At 29.0% G+C, this 13,418-nt stretch overlaps 1 protein-coding gene across 2 annotated transcripts in view; it reads right to left on the bottom strand.

The window, feature by feature from the left end:
- Sec71 (ADP ribosylation factor guanine nucleotide exchange factor Sec71) overlaps positions 1-13,418 on the bottom strand; it is a 62,917-nt gene that overhangs the window by 39,536 nt on the left and 9,963 nt on the right. For both annotated transcript variants that reach the window (XM_016070935.5, XM_071178743.2), the window contains 7 exons: positions 11,557-11,703; positions 10,775-10,957; positions 10,322-10,460; positions 6,247-6,481; positions 2,751-2,985; positions 2,561-2,660; positions 218-318 (listed from right to left, as the gene is read on the bottom strand). In XM_016070935.5, the coding sequence (XP_015926421.1) occupies positions 218-318; positions 2,561-2,660; positions 2,751-2,985; positions 6,247-6,481; positions 10,322-10,460; positions 10,775-10,957; positions 11,557-11,703 (1,140 nt within the window). The remainder of the gene's footprint in view (positions 1-217; positions 319-2,560; positions 2,661-2,750; positions 2,986-6,246; positions 6,482-10,321; positions 10,461-10,774; positions 10,958-11,556; positions 11,704-13,418) is intronic.

The raw sequence follows: 13,418 nt of genomic DNA, 5'->3' as shown, positions 1-13,418 counted from the left end.
AGGTAAAATGAGCTGAAATTAAAATCTGTAGTAATCAATCAATGTAGCATTCAATGTGTACAAACAATTACATATTTGAGCACACAAATCTGAGCAATATTCATTAAATTTAAATTCAAATATTGTAAAGTTAAAATGTGCTGAAATTAAAAGCTGTAGTAATCAATCAATGTAGCATTCAATGTGTACAAACAATTACATATCTGAGCACACAAACCTGAGCAATTTTCGATAGGTCATTGACTAAACGTTCAAAAATATTAGCAGCAGTAAAATCACAGTCATAGTTCACATAAATGTCAACAATACTTTGAGCCTCTGGAAAAGGGAAAAAATAAAATCAGAAATTCGAAAACAGGTTTCATAATTAAAAGTTTAAAATATATATGTAACTATTTAAAAGAATTTTTAGCTCTTTCTTGAGAATAACGGCTTAACTGATTGCTTTTTGTTCAAAGTACAATTATTTTGTCATACTTCGTATAAAAAAAGCAATGAATAAAATTTTAATATTCAGACAAATTTGTTAATAATAAAGCAAATGTATGAACAAACTTTTAATTAATTAGAGAAAAGGAGCTAAATACAATGCTAAAAACAATAGAAGAAATAATTTCCTGCACTGTCTCTTCTAAAAGGAATAAACATAAATTATCTTGTCCCCATAATAGAACCCTTCTAGACGTTGCAAGTTCACGTGGTACATAGAGGCTGAGACAAAAACAATGGGTTAAAAAACAAACAATTGAAGTATATGATCTAAGAAAAAACTGTTTTCTATTTCAATAAATTAATCCCTTCAAAATAATATAATATTTACTATCATTTAAGTTAGTAAATAACTTTTTTAATTTTTAAATTTTTTTTAAAATTTTAATTGAATAATCCCTTCTGTCATTTGTTACCCATTAACTCACTGTCAATGAAAAATGTTTAGTTTTCAAAGTGCACCTGTAACACCTGTTTTCTAGGAATTAAAAATAAATAAAATTTCTCTCATTATATTGGAATAAATGGACCACTTCAATAGCTCTAATGGGTGTTAAAATGACACGATATCTACAGAACAGTAAACAGGACTTCATGTCTCGGTTGTTGTAATGAAAAGGTCACAGTAATGGGAAGTCGTACTACAGAGCGTACTGATTCATAATGAGCTCTAGGGTAATTTTAAAGTGAAAAATGAATAACGAGGAGGAAAAAAACAAAAATAACTTAGACAAGCATAATACAAAATTTAACTGTTGATTTTTATATGTTAATCTAACTTTCAGATAAACAAAAATATTTACAAACAAATTGACGGAGTGATAGACCTTAGCTTAAACTTAGAAGTGCGAACATCGTATACAGTTTTCTACTATGGGCCTATCTCATCTACTGACATGTTGTTAATGTCTTTACACAATAATTTTTTTAGGGATGTTTCAAGTGGTTAAGTTCAAATCCTTATCTCTAAAAGTGACTTAATAGAAAAATCAATTGAATTCAAGTGTATTGAATATAGTGGCAATTTTCTTGTATGTGTGATAAGGAAGACAGGAAAATATGCCTTGAGTATTTTAGATTTCAGTGCTAAAATAAAATCCCGTTAAAAGGTCCATCTTTGATTTTTAACAACTTTAAAAAGGCTAACATTTTCCATTAAAATAAATTATGGGTGTAAAATTTATTTCAGTTATTCCCTGTCTCCCTGCAAATTTCTGCTGATAATATTTACATTTTTGCCAACTATAAGTTTTGTTTTAACTCAGAAATTGATAAACTAAAAATTCTTAATGGCTTCAAGATAAAAGCTTTGCTACTAAGATGAGCATAATTCTATAAATAAAATATGTATGAAAAAAATTTGTTATACAAGATAAGCACAAACATATTTATATCAATTATTATTTCTGATATTTAAAATACTTTATTAAATTTTATCTAAAGGAAACAGGGTGGTCTTTATTCTGGTAGTAAATTAATATGGGAACATTGTATAAAACCCAGTTGAACATGCATAAACGACAGGTGATCATTTGGGTACTGAAGCCAATATCATTAGTAAAAAAAAAAAGAAGAAATTAATTGAATTATCAGTTCTTTGTGACATCAGTGATGATATTTATACATAAGCACAAAAGCAGCAATACATTTTTACCATTTGTTTATTTGTGCTCTATATATTGTTTTAACATTATCTAAAATTATTGCTCTTAAGTCATAAATTAAATATAATTCAATTATCCTAAGATCTCAATGTCAATTTTATTATTTGAATTTGATTAAGATTGTTAACATCTACTATAGCTACACGAATGGGTTACTAATCTAAAGGCCAATGGTCTAAGATATAACCTTAATGATTAAATCAAGATAATACTTGCACATTTTATGGTTTTGATAGCTATATTTTGGAGGGTAAACAAAAGTTTTAAAAAAATCTATAGAAAGTACTAAGACATTTATGCAAAATACTATTTAGATAGATAGATAGTAAAAAGTTTTGATTTTTATTTAAATAATTTTTTTAATGTTGTGTGGATTACTCAAGAAGTTAATAAAGAAAATTGTATACCAGCACATATTCTAGTAAGGGCTTGAATAACCATCCATTTGTGTTCATATGAACTATTTGAAGTTTCTAAAATATTTAGGAATATTTCTTTAAAGAAGACCTGAAAAAAAAATATTACATGTAAGAGATATCTTGAAAAACAATTCATGTTAACATTAACAAAATATAAAGAAAAGGTACTACTGCTTACTTCAATTTGCATCTTTAAATGAGTCTTGAAATTTTGAAGAAGAGTTAAAAATATTGATAGAGATAGTTCAAAGACTTCCGGAATTGAGGATACCCCATTCTTTGACAAGGCAACACATAAATATTGTTTGATAGCATTGATAAACATTTCAGTGGATTTAAACACTGGCCCTGCTCCCTGAAGAATGGTAAGTAATAATTGAAGAGAAAGGATTTTTGATCGTAGCTCATGAGACCTAGAAAAAATGCCAAAAGTAAATATCACAGAATTAACAATGCTATGGGCAGAAGAAAAAACCACTCTAATTTGTGCTTTGGATAAAACATGCAAAATTTGCTACACAAAACTTTCTGAAACTGTACAGCAGTTTACAAAACTGCCTAAAAGTGAATTAAAATGTTCAAACTCGAGAATTCTGAAAAGTGGTAAAATTACCAATCGATAAGTAACTAAAATATAAATAACTAAGCATATATTTTTTAATTAAATGTAATTTTAAATGATTAAATATTAGGACTAATCTAAATAAATCTTAAATCAAATCCACAATTCCTTTCAAACATTCCCACAAACAAATAATAGCTTTTAAATAATTGTACATTTGATGTTGAATGATAATGAATTTGACGAAATGGCCATGTGACAAATAGCTTGGATTACATCTCTTGTTTTCAGAAATATATCTTCACATTGTCAAGAGTTAAATTATTTTTCTTATCTAACTGCAACACGTAACACATCATAAGACTCTGCTTTCTTCTCTTAAGACTTTTGAAATACATCACTCAACAAATTAATATCTAAACATGTATATACACAGACAATAGAAACTATTTGGGGGCCGGGATAGCCTAGTTGGAATCGTGTCGCGAGTTAGAATCCAACCGCCCAAAAAAACATGGTGCATTAAAGGTGACTGGTGTACATTAGATCTGTTGGGGTCACAAAGTCCCCCAAGTTCCCATAACAAATCAATACCTCTGGGGGTAATGAAGTGGAGATTATTACTAACTGAACTGAATCTAACTGAAATTAAACAATAAACTTGTGAATGTCACTGAAATGTTAAAAAAAAGTATTAATAATAATAGCCTGCTCAATAGAGAAATAAAATTTACACAAGAAAATCAGTTACTTCTTTTGTTTATGATATCTCATCATCATTACCAGCAAAGGATTTTCATCATTTATAAGTTCACAGTAGTTTAAATTCGTATTTGATCCTTTTCATGTTAAAAGCCAGTTCTTAACATTTGTTCTTTGTTTCAGGTCAAAATTATCTGTGAACGAATTAATAGATTTATGAATGGGTCCACCCTGTAAAATGGAGTGTGATGTGTGTGTGGTTAACCACTGACCCTTTCAATATGTGCCACTTGGGACAGGTGTCTATATGTATGCATATTTTAAAATGAATTACAAATTTTAAGAAATTTCATCATTCATATTCCATATTTAGACTTAACTATTAAATCAAGTAAAAATGTTAAAAAAAAAAAAATTATTTAAAACCTACAAAATTTTGTCCACAAAGCACCTGTTACTAAACTGTGCAGAGTTTAGAGAGTTTACAATAATTTCACATGCTGTTATTTTATCAAATGACCAAAAAAAGTGTTTAACAAATGGTAAATCTTTTTTAATGTATTTATTTTTCTTTGAATTTTTTTAAAAATTTCTGAACATATGAAGTTTTGAAATAATTTATATTAATATATTTACAATCCCCCCTAAAGGATTTTCATAATTTATAAGTTAATGGTAGTCTAAATTTGTATATGATCCTTTTCATGTCAAAACTCTGTTTTATGCATAAAACTGTTTTGACAATTTCTGAAGCCTATAGGATTGTTCTAAATATTAACCAATTTTGGACAATTTAAGACACAAAAAGTTAAGACCTGGTAACCTAAAAATTACACTGATAAATAGTGCATATAAAAATAAATTCAAACTATATTACTTAACTTTCCATTGAAACCAGCGATTAAAATAATTTTTGTAAACATCTTTCAGTCATGAAAGCTTTATAAAAACAGTTTAATTAAGAAAATACTAAAGTTAAATTTCAGTTTTATTCCAATTATTTTAATTTTTAGCATTATCAAAATATAACCACTACAAAATATAGTCTTAAACAAAATAGTTCCAAGATAGTTTTTGTAAATTTTACTGTTGAATCCAGGTTGTTGTCAGCGTTAGCAAAAGTAATAATTTAAGTAAAAATAAATTCCATATTTTCAGTTAACTGCATGCAGACATATTTTGCTGTTAGTATTTCAAATAACATTCACTACAATGGTTAGTAACAACAAACTGCTATGATGATGAAGTTTACTGAGCAACTAACTTAATTTTAAAATTAAAAGAAATTTTTACTTTTGTTCCACCGGCAGTAAAAGTGATTCCAATGTTGAAGTAAAAGTAATACTTTTTCTTTGTTCCCATATATATATCATAAAGCTACAATAGAAAAATATGAATATTTACTTAAAAAAACTTTTGTTAAAATTTCAGGAAATATGCCAGAGCGTTTTATGATTTTAAATATGTTATGTCACAGATGGTGCATCTACTTCCTTTTTCTGAAGCATTTTATTTTACTGAATGAATTCTGTAAAGTTTAAATGTCCCCCTAACACTTTACAGCTTTTGAAGTTTTCAATTTATATACTTCAAAATACTTTTTTTTTTTTAATTAATTCTTCTTATTCATTGCTTTTTACCATTTGATTATACTTAAATCAGTTATCTTCTAGAATTAAAAGATATAGTATGTTTGCAATTGTTCTACATGGTAAAGTTCTCCACAATTTTAAACAAAAAATAAATTAAATCTATTACAGCTGATTAAAAGATCATGCATATTATTTCATTGTATATTTTCATATAATTTATAACTGTTTAACAATAAAAAAAAATTTGGGGGGGGGGTTTATAAATAATCTTTTACATTTGCGAATAATCAATAAAGTAAAATTTAGTACAGCACATGTCAGGAAATACTCTTTTCTTTTTATCAAATTTCATGTTATTGGTATACATAAATTAAGCCACTTGAATGTGCAATATTACAGTAGTGAGTTTTGTTCATCACAAGCAATTTGCCTGTTGACAGAAATTACAGTGCAAATAGAAAAAAAAAATACATGAAATACAAGAACTGTAATCAGTGAAAATATAAATGCCCTAAAATTATTATATAAAATCAAAGATTTCACTACTTCAAAAAAATCTTTTTTATAACAATGAATAACGCTAGATTTTTTTATAATTCTTTAACCCATTAACACAGTATTTTTTCAGATTGCAATGATGTCTAAAGTGCAGTTGTTAGCCAGTAGTAATGGCCAATTTTGTAGTGAGAGGTAGTGACAAGCAAATTATCATGACCAAGAGGCTACAATGGATTAAAATAAAAGATACCTGGAAAAAAAACATTTAAAAACATGCACAATCTTTTAAGCTAAATAAATACAGTCAAACAAAAGCATACTTAGGATCTGGTTGCCCTTCTGGTAATGGCTTCATGCTTAGTTTACACAATGATCGAAAAACTAAAAATGCATCTTTCTGCAATACATGAGAAAAGCTTGCTTGAGAAGTTTCTATATTGCCTTCATAAGTTTCCAGACTTTCCTGTGAAGGAAGTCTTTGTAAGTTGTTAGTTGATCCTCTTGAGGAGGAAGGACTCGAATCTTGAGCTTCAGGTATAGAATTAAGCAGCATATCTTAAAACAATAAAAAATAATTAATAAAATATTTTTAACTCTAACAAATGATAATATGAAAATTTGTGATAAACCTATCAAATCTTTAAAATTGCTGAATATTTTCGCAAATTTGTTTTCTCTACTACTGTATTGTGTTTCTAATCCTTTTTAAATGTCAATAATACCCCCTCCACATTTTTGAAATTATGAGCTGTCCAGATACTTGACGAGATATAAAACCAAATAGTAAAAATCAAATAATGGGCAAAACAAGTTTATTGCTCTTCTCTACTGCGAAAACAAATTCAGGGCCCTCAGCTAATAACCAATGATCTAGTTCGTTTCTACGCAATGACTCCAGCATGTGGACATGAAGCTCACTAAACGAGATATAAAACCAAATAGTAAAAATCATATAATGGGCAAAGCAAGTTTATTGCTCTTCTCTACTGCGAAAACAAATTCAGGGCCCTCAGCTAATAACCAATGATCTAGTTCGTTTCTACGCAATGACTCCAGCATGTGGACATGAAGCTCACTAAACGAGATATAAAACCAAATAGTAAAAATCAAATAATGGGCAAAGCAAGTTTATTGCTCTTCTCTACTGCGAAAACAAATTCAGGGCCCTCAGCTAATAACCAATGATCTAGTTCGTTTCTACGCAATGACTCCAGCATGTGGACATGAAGCTCACTAAACGAGATATAAAACCAAATAGTAAAAATCATATAATGGGCAAAGCAAGTTTATTGCTCTTCTCTACTGCGAAAACAAATTCAGGGCCCTCAGCTAATAACCAATGATCTAGTTCGTTTCTACGCAATGACTCCAGCATGTGGACATGAAGCTCACTAAACGAGATATAAAACCAAATAGTAAAAATCAAATAATGGGCAAAGCAAGTTTATTGCTCTTCTCTACTGCGAAAACAAATTCAGGGCCCTCAGCTAATAACCAATGATCTAGTTCGTTTCTACGCAATGACTCCAGCATGTGGACATGAAGCTCACTAAACGAGATATAAAACCAAATAGTAAAAATCAAATAATGGGCAAAGCAAGTTTATCGCTCTTCTCTACTGCGAAAACAAATTCAGGGCCCTCAGCTAATAACCAATGATCTAGTTCGTTTCTACGCAATGACTCCAGCATGTGGACATGAAGCTCACTAAACGAGATATAAAACCAAATAGTAAAAATCAAATAATGGGCAAAGCAAGTTTATTGCTCTTCTCTACTGCAAAAACAAATTCAGGGCCCTCAGCTAATAACCAATGATCTAGTTCGTTTCTACGCAATGACTCCAGCATGTGGACATGAAGCTCACTAAACGAGATATAAAACCAAATAGTAAAAATCAAATAATGGGCAAAGCAAGTTTATTGCTCTTCTCTACTGCGAAAACAAATTCAGGGCCCTCAGCTAATAACCAATGATCTAGTTCGTTTCTACGCAATGACTCCATGTGGACATGAAGCTCACTAAACGAGATATAAAACCAAATAGTAAAAATCAAATAATGGGCAAAGCAAGTTTATTGCTCTTCTCTACTGCGAAAACAAATTCAGGGCCCTCAGCTAATAACCAATGATCTAGTTCGTTTCTACGCAATGACTCCAGCATGTGGACATGAAGCTCACTAAACGAGATATAAAACCAAATAGTAAAAATCAAATAATGGGCAAAGCAAGTTTATTGCTCTTCTCTACTGCGAAAACAAATTCAGGGCCCTCAGCTAATAACCAATGATCTAGTTCGTTTCTACGCAATGACTCCAGCATGTGGACATGAAGCTCACTAAACGAGATATAAAACCAAATAGTAAAAATCAAATAATGGGCAAAGCAAGTTTATTGCTCTTCTCTACTGCGAAAACAAATTCAGGGCCCTCCGCTAATAACCAATGATCTAGTTCGTTTCTACGCAATGACTCCAGCATGTGGACATGAAGCTCACTAAACGAGATATAAAACCAAATAGTAAAAATCAAATAATGGGCAAAGCAAGTTTATTGCTCTTCTCTACTGCGAAAACAAATTCAGGGCCCTCAGCTAATAACCAATGATCTAGTTCGTTTCTACGCAATGACTCCAGCATGTGGACATGAAGCTCACTAAACGAGATATAAAACCAAATAGTAAAAATCAAATAATGGGCAAAGCAAGTTTATTGCTCTTCTCTACTGCGAAAACAAATTCAGGGCCCTCAGCTAATAACCAATGATCTAGTTCGTTTCTACGCAATGACTCCAGCATGTGGACATGAAGCTCACTAAACGAGATATAAAACCAAATAGTAAAAATCATATAATGGGCAAAACAAGTTTATTGCTCTTCTCTTCTGCGAAAACAAATTCAGGGCCCTCAGCTAATAACCAATGATCTAGTTCGTTTCTACGCAATGACTCCAGCATGTGGACATGAAGCTCACTAAACGAGATATAAAACCAAATAGTAAAAATCATATAATGGGCAAAACAAGTTTATTGCTCTTCTCTTCTGCGAAAACAAATTCAGGGCCCTCAGCTAATAACCAATGATCTAGTCCGTTTCTCCCAGCATGTTGACATGAAGCTCACTAAACATTTTTCTGCAATGTCACATATTAAATCAGAACTGCAGACAGAAGCTTCCTTATGAAATTGCAGAAGAAATCCCTTTAAATGCAGATTTCGTGTGCTTACAATTTTTATTCCTTATTTAAAGAATCAACAGTAAAGTTAAGCTCCCTAATTAAAGCTTTTGCGAGATTTTCAAACAATTGACATAATTTAAAATTGTAATTATTTGTTTCATCAGTAAAAAATGAAAAGTCTTTGCTTATCAACAAGTATTTTTGGAATTTTGACAGGCTTTTTAAAAAATTACTTATTGAACTATTGTGTTCGTCAAATGGAATATTATTTTCTAAGACAATCAGCTCAAATAAATCCGTAAGCTGCATTTACAGACTTAGCTTAAAGTTGTAATTACTTATTTAATCACTAACCACAGAGAAGTCTTTGTTTATCCACAATTGTTTTAGAATGAACTTTGAATCTTTAGATACTTTTTAAAACTTTCAGCATCACAGGGCCTGCACTAAGCATTTGCCTTTTTACCAAATTCGATAAAATTATGAACTTGGCAAGAAAATTCGGTTTTGGCAAATGATTTTCCCGACCAAAAAGAAATATATATTCCCATCAATACTGGGGAAAAAACCAATAAAAAAGATCAAAAGGATTTTGTTTTTGAACAAATCCTGTATTTTTTTATTCAATTACAGTAATTTCCATTGGATACATTGCCAAACTAATTAGAATTATAATAAGTCCAGATAATGTAAGCATAAGCAACAAGAGAGATTACGTAAGCTTGAGACAAATTACCATAAAATACAAATTAATATGTTCTTTATCAGATAGCATAATTTTTTGTGATGAAATTGTTTCTACAGGTTGTGTCGATAAAACAGATTAAGTGGTAGCAAGATGAATATTATTATTCAAATAATGTTACGTCAGGCTTATCTTACACTACTGCCTCTAGCCTAAAATTTATTAAATTTGATTTGTTTTTGCACACTCAGAAATTTAGGAAGAATAAATCATTGCATTAAGCGTTTTTTTTTTTTCCTTCTTTAGATCAGAATACAAATACTTTAAAGGATAAAATCCTAAATACAAAGATGGCAAAAACATTTTAATGCATTCAGTATTCTAAAAAATATTGAACAAACCTGTGTTACTTATTTTAATAAGCCTAAAGCACATGGAATAGGAAAACTAATTCAGAATATACAAATAAAAATGAATTAACATTGAAAAGGAAAGTAAAAATTCAAGGTTTTCAAACAGAATATCAAAAAAATATACCTGCACAAACATTGGTGACCATGTCTTCAACCAAAAGTTTAACTTCTGCATTAATATTTTCTTGTTTTACATTGTCAGAGATTTTATTTTGGACTTCATCTGATTCTGTATCTTTTTGTTGTTTATCTTGAACAATAGCCTATTTAATAAAAAATATATTTCATAAAAAAAACTAACATTAAATATTTAAAAAAAAAATGGCATGGTTAAAATAAAATAGGCGCATAAAAAGATACAAAAATGAAAAAATATTTAATTATATCTATGAGCATGATATAATTATTATAATAGTGGCCAATTTGCTCTCCTAATACCAACTACTATTAATTAGGTATCTTACGATGTCAAGTTAATCTCTTTCTTCAAACTAATTAAATTAAACTTAAAAGGATGAAACAAATAATTTAAATATTTAAAAAGAAAAATAGTAAAAAAATAAAATAAGACACTTACAGCAGCGTGTACTTCCATCCGTGTGAAAATAACATTGAGCATTTGTGTAAGAGTTGCTCTGGCTGTTGTTTGATTTATTAAATTTTTACTAGCCAAATAAATATTATAACAAGTTCTCACTGCCAGCAAAATACTCCCTTCATGAACTTCACAGGCTTGAGATGTCACAACCGTCAAAAGAGCCTAATATAAATAATGGGAATTAATTATTCCAAAAAATCATTAAAACAAAAAATTTAAGAAAAATCTAATTACTATTGTAATAAATACAATATATATAAGATTAAACTATGATATGCATAATCCAACATTTAATTTAAAAAGTATAAATATTATGTTTAAGACATTATGCAATTATAATTCAAAACAAAAACTATAAAATAATAAAATGAAGTTTCCCTCTGATTTAATTTTTATTACTGGCGGAATTTAACAGACGTTGCTAGGATTCAAACCTGGGTCACCTCATTAGGAGAGGAACACCTTATTTTGGTAAACAATGAAGCTTAATTATAAACTAATTAAATTAATGTAAAAAAACAGAGAATTTCCTAACTTTTACAGAGAGGTATCAATACAATTAAATTTGGACTACCTAATTATATAAACATTTCCATCAAAAATGTATTTAACCAAATAAATAAATAATATTAACTTAAAACATATGTAATATCAGCAATAGTGTTTCTCAGATTAAAATTCATTCATTTCTTTTTTCAATTAGAAGTAATTCTTTTTATTACATTCATAGCTAATTTGGAAAGAAAAAATATGTAGCTTACTTTAATAATTTGCAATTGAATGCCATCATCAGTGTTGGGACCATGAAAACAACTACAAATCGCTTCAACAATTCTATCAATTAACAATTTATTTGGATTGGCAGGATCAGCAATACTTCCAGTTAAATGGCCATAAGCAATTAGTTTCTGAAGATAGAAATTACAGTTAGTAAGAATAACATTACTAGACATGTGTTTCTATGAAGAATAAAAACAAAAAAATAATATTCTAAAACAGTTGTATGTTATTAATCAAAAAAATATCTTACTATAATTTTTTTCTTCTCATAAATTATAAATTAACTATAAATTAAATTAAAAAGCATCAAAGGCAAAATCTAAGCTCATTAACTACACAAGGGGAAAAAATTTCTGTTTGTTTGTTTTCCATTAAATGACATTTTTTAAAAAGATCTTAGATATACTATAGAGAGATTAAATACTTTCATATCACTGATTTTAAATCTGCAATCAGTTTCTCTCACCACACTACAATTTTTTCTTAATGGCATTTTAAATCTATTTTTTGTTGAGATGTACAAATTTAAAAGCATTATAAATAACATGAGGTCAAGTAAATGTTGCAACAAACTTCTTTGGGTGATAGGGCACATCATCAGGACTAAAACAGCATAAGAACCCATGTCCAAAAATGTCATCATATGCTGCTAGGGGTGCTTTTCTATTATGATTTGTCTCTTTGTGGGCTAGTAAAGAGGTCATAATAGGAACGCAACACAACCCACAATTGACAGCATCTTTGGGCATGGGTTCCTAAACAATTTTAATTCTGATAATATATCCTAACTCCCCTAAGTTTGTCTCAATATTTATGCAGCCCCTGTTACATATGTTTCTGAACTTGTGCATTTCAACAAAAATAGACTAAAAATGACTTTTTTTAAAAAAATCTGTAGTTTTACGAGTAAAATTAATGTCAGATTTGAAAATCCTTCACTCGTATTAGGCAAGATCAAGTAATTGCATAAATGCAACAAAAATTTTACTCCTCATAGTTATTGCTAGTCACTATTAGACAAGTATCTTAAACTTAATATGATCTTTTTTTTCAGTGAAAAAAAAATTACTAAAGGGAAAATATAACATACACATTTAAAGAATTTAAACATCACAGTAACATAGATAAAAAAAAATTGCAATAATACCAAACATATAAGAACACATTTTTTTTATAAAATAAAATAGTAATAAATAAATAAAAACATTATAAGCAAACAAGTGATAAATACAGATTTGTCTATGGAAAAATTTTATTACCTTCAAAAAAGTGATGTTCTGAGTAATAAACAAATTTCAAGAAAACTTTAAGTATTATATTATATATTTTAAGAATAATTAACAGCGGAAGACACCTCTTTAGAAGAAGGGAATATTTTCAATTCAATTCATAAGAGAAGATGCAATGCTGAATGAGTTAAGTTTAAATAAATAAAACAGTTAAAAATCATTAAAAAATTCAATGGTTGGTTGGCTTATTGAACTTAATTGGCATAAGAGTCAGAACCACCAATCACTAAACAATTTATACATAATCATAACATATATATAATCACTCATTTCATTTAGTAATTTAGTTAAATTTTTATTAGTTCAGTTTTTGGTTTGTAATCAGAGAAGTTTAAAATACTTGAAAAGATTTTAAGAATGATAACTTCTTTGTCAGCCCAACAGCCCCTTGCAGGCCTTGGCTGCCCCAACAGCTGACAAATGTCAGTGCCTCCTATCGATGGCAACTCCCTTCCAATTTCTAATCTTTAGGGTTAGAATGATAACATTAGGTTAAAATTTAAATCATGTTTTTTATTCAAAATTAATAGATTAATGGGCGTGATGACAATTAG

This window comes from Parasteatoda tepidariorum, chromosome 6 (assembly GCF_982258835.1).
Source record: "Parasteatoda tepidariorum strain Cologne lab strain chromosome 6, Ptep-v5.0, whole genome shotgun sequence".
NCBI lineage: Eukaryota > Metazoa > Arthropoda > Arachnida > Araneae > Theridiidae > Parasteatoda > Parasteatoda tepidariorum.
This window is presented reverse-complemented; position numbering and strand designations above follow the sequence as displayed.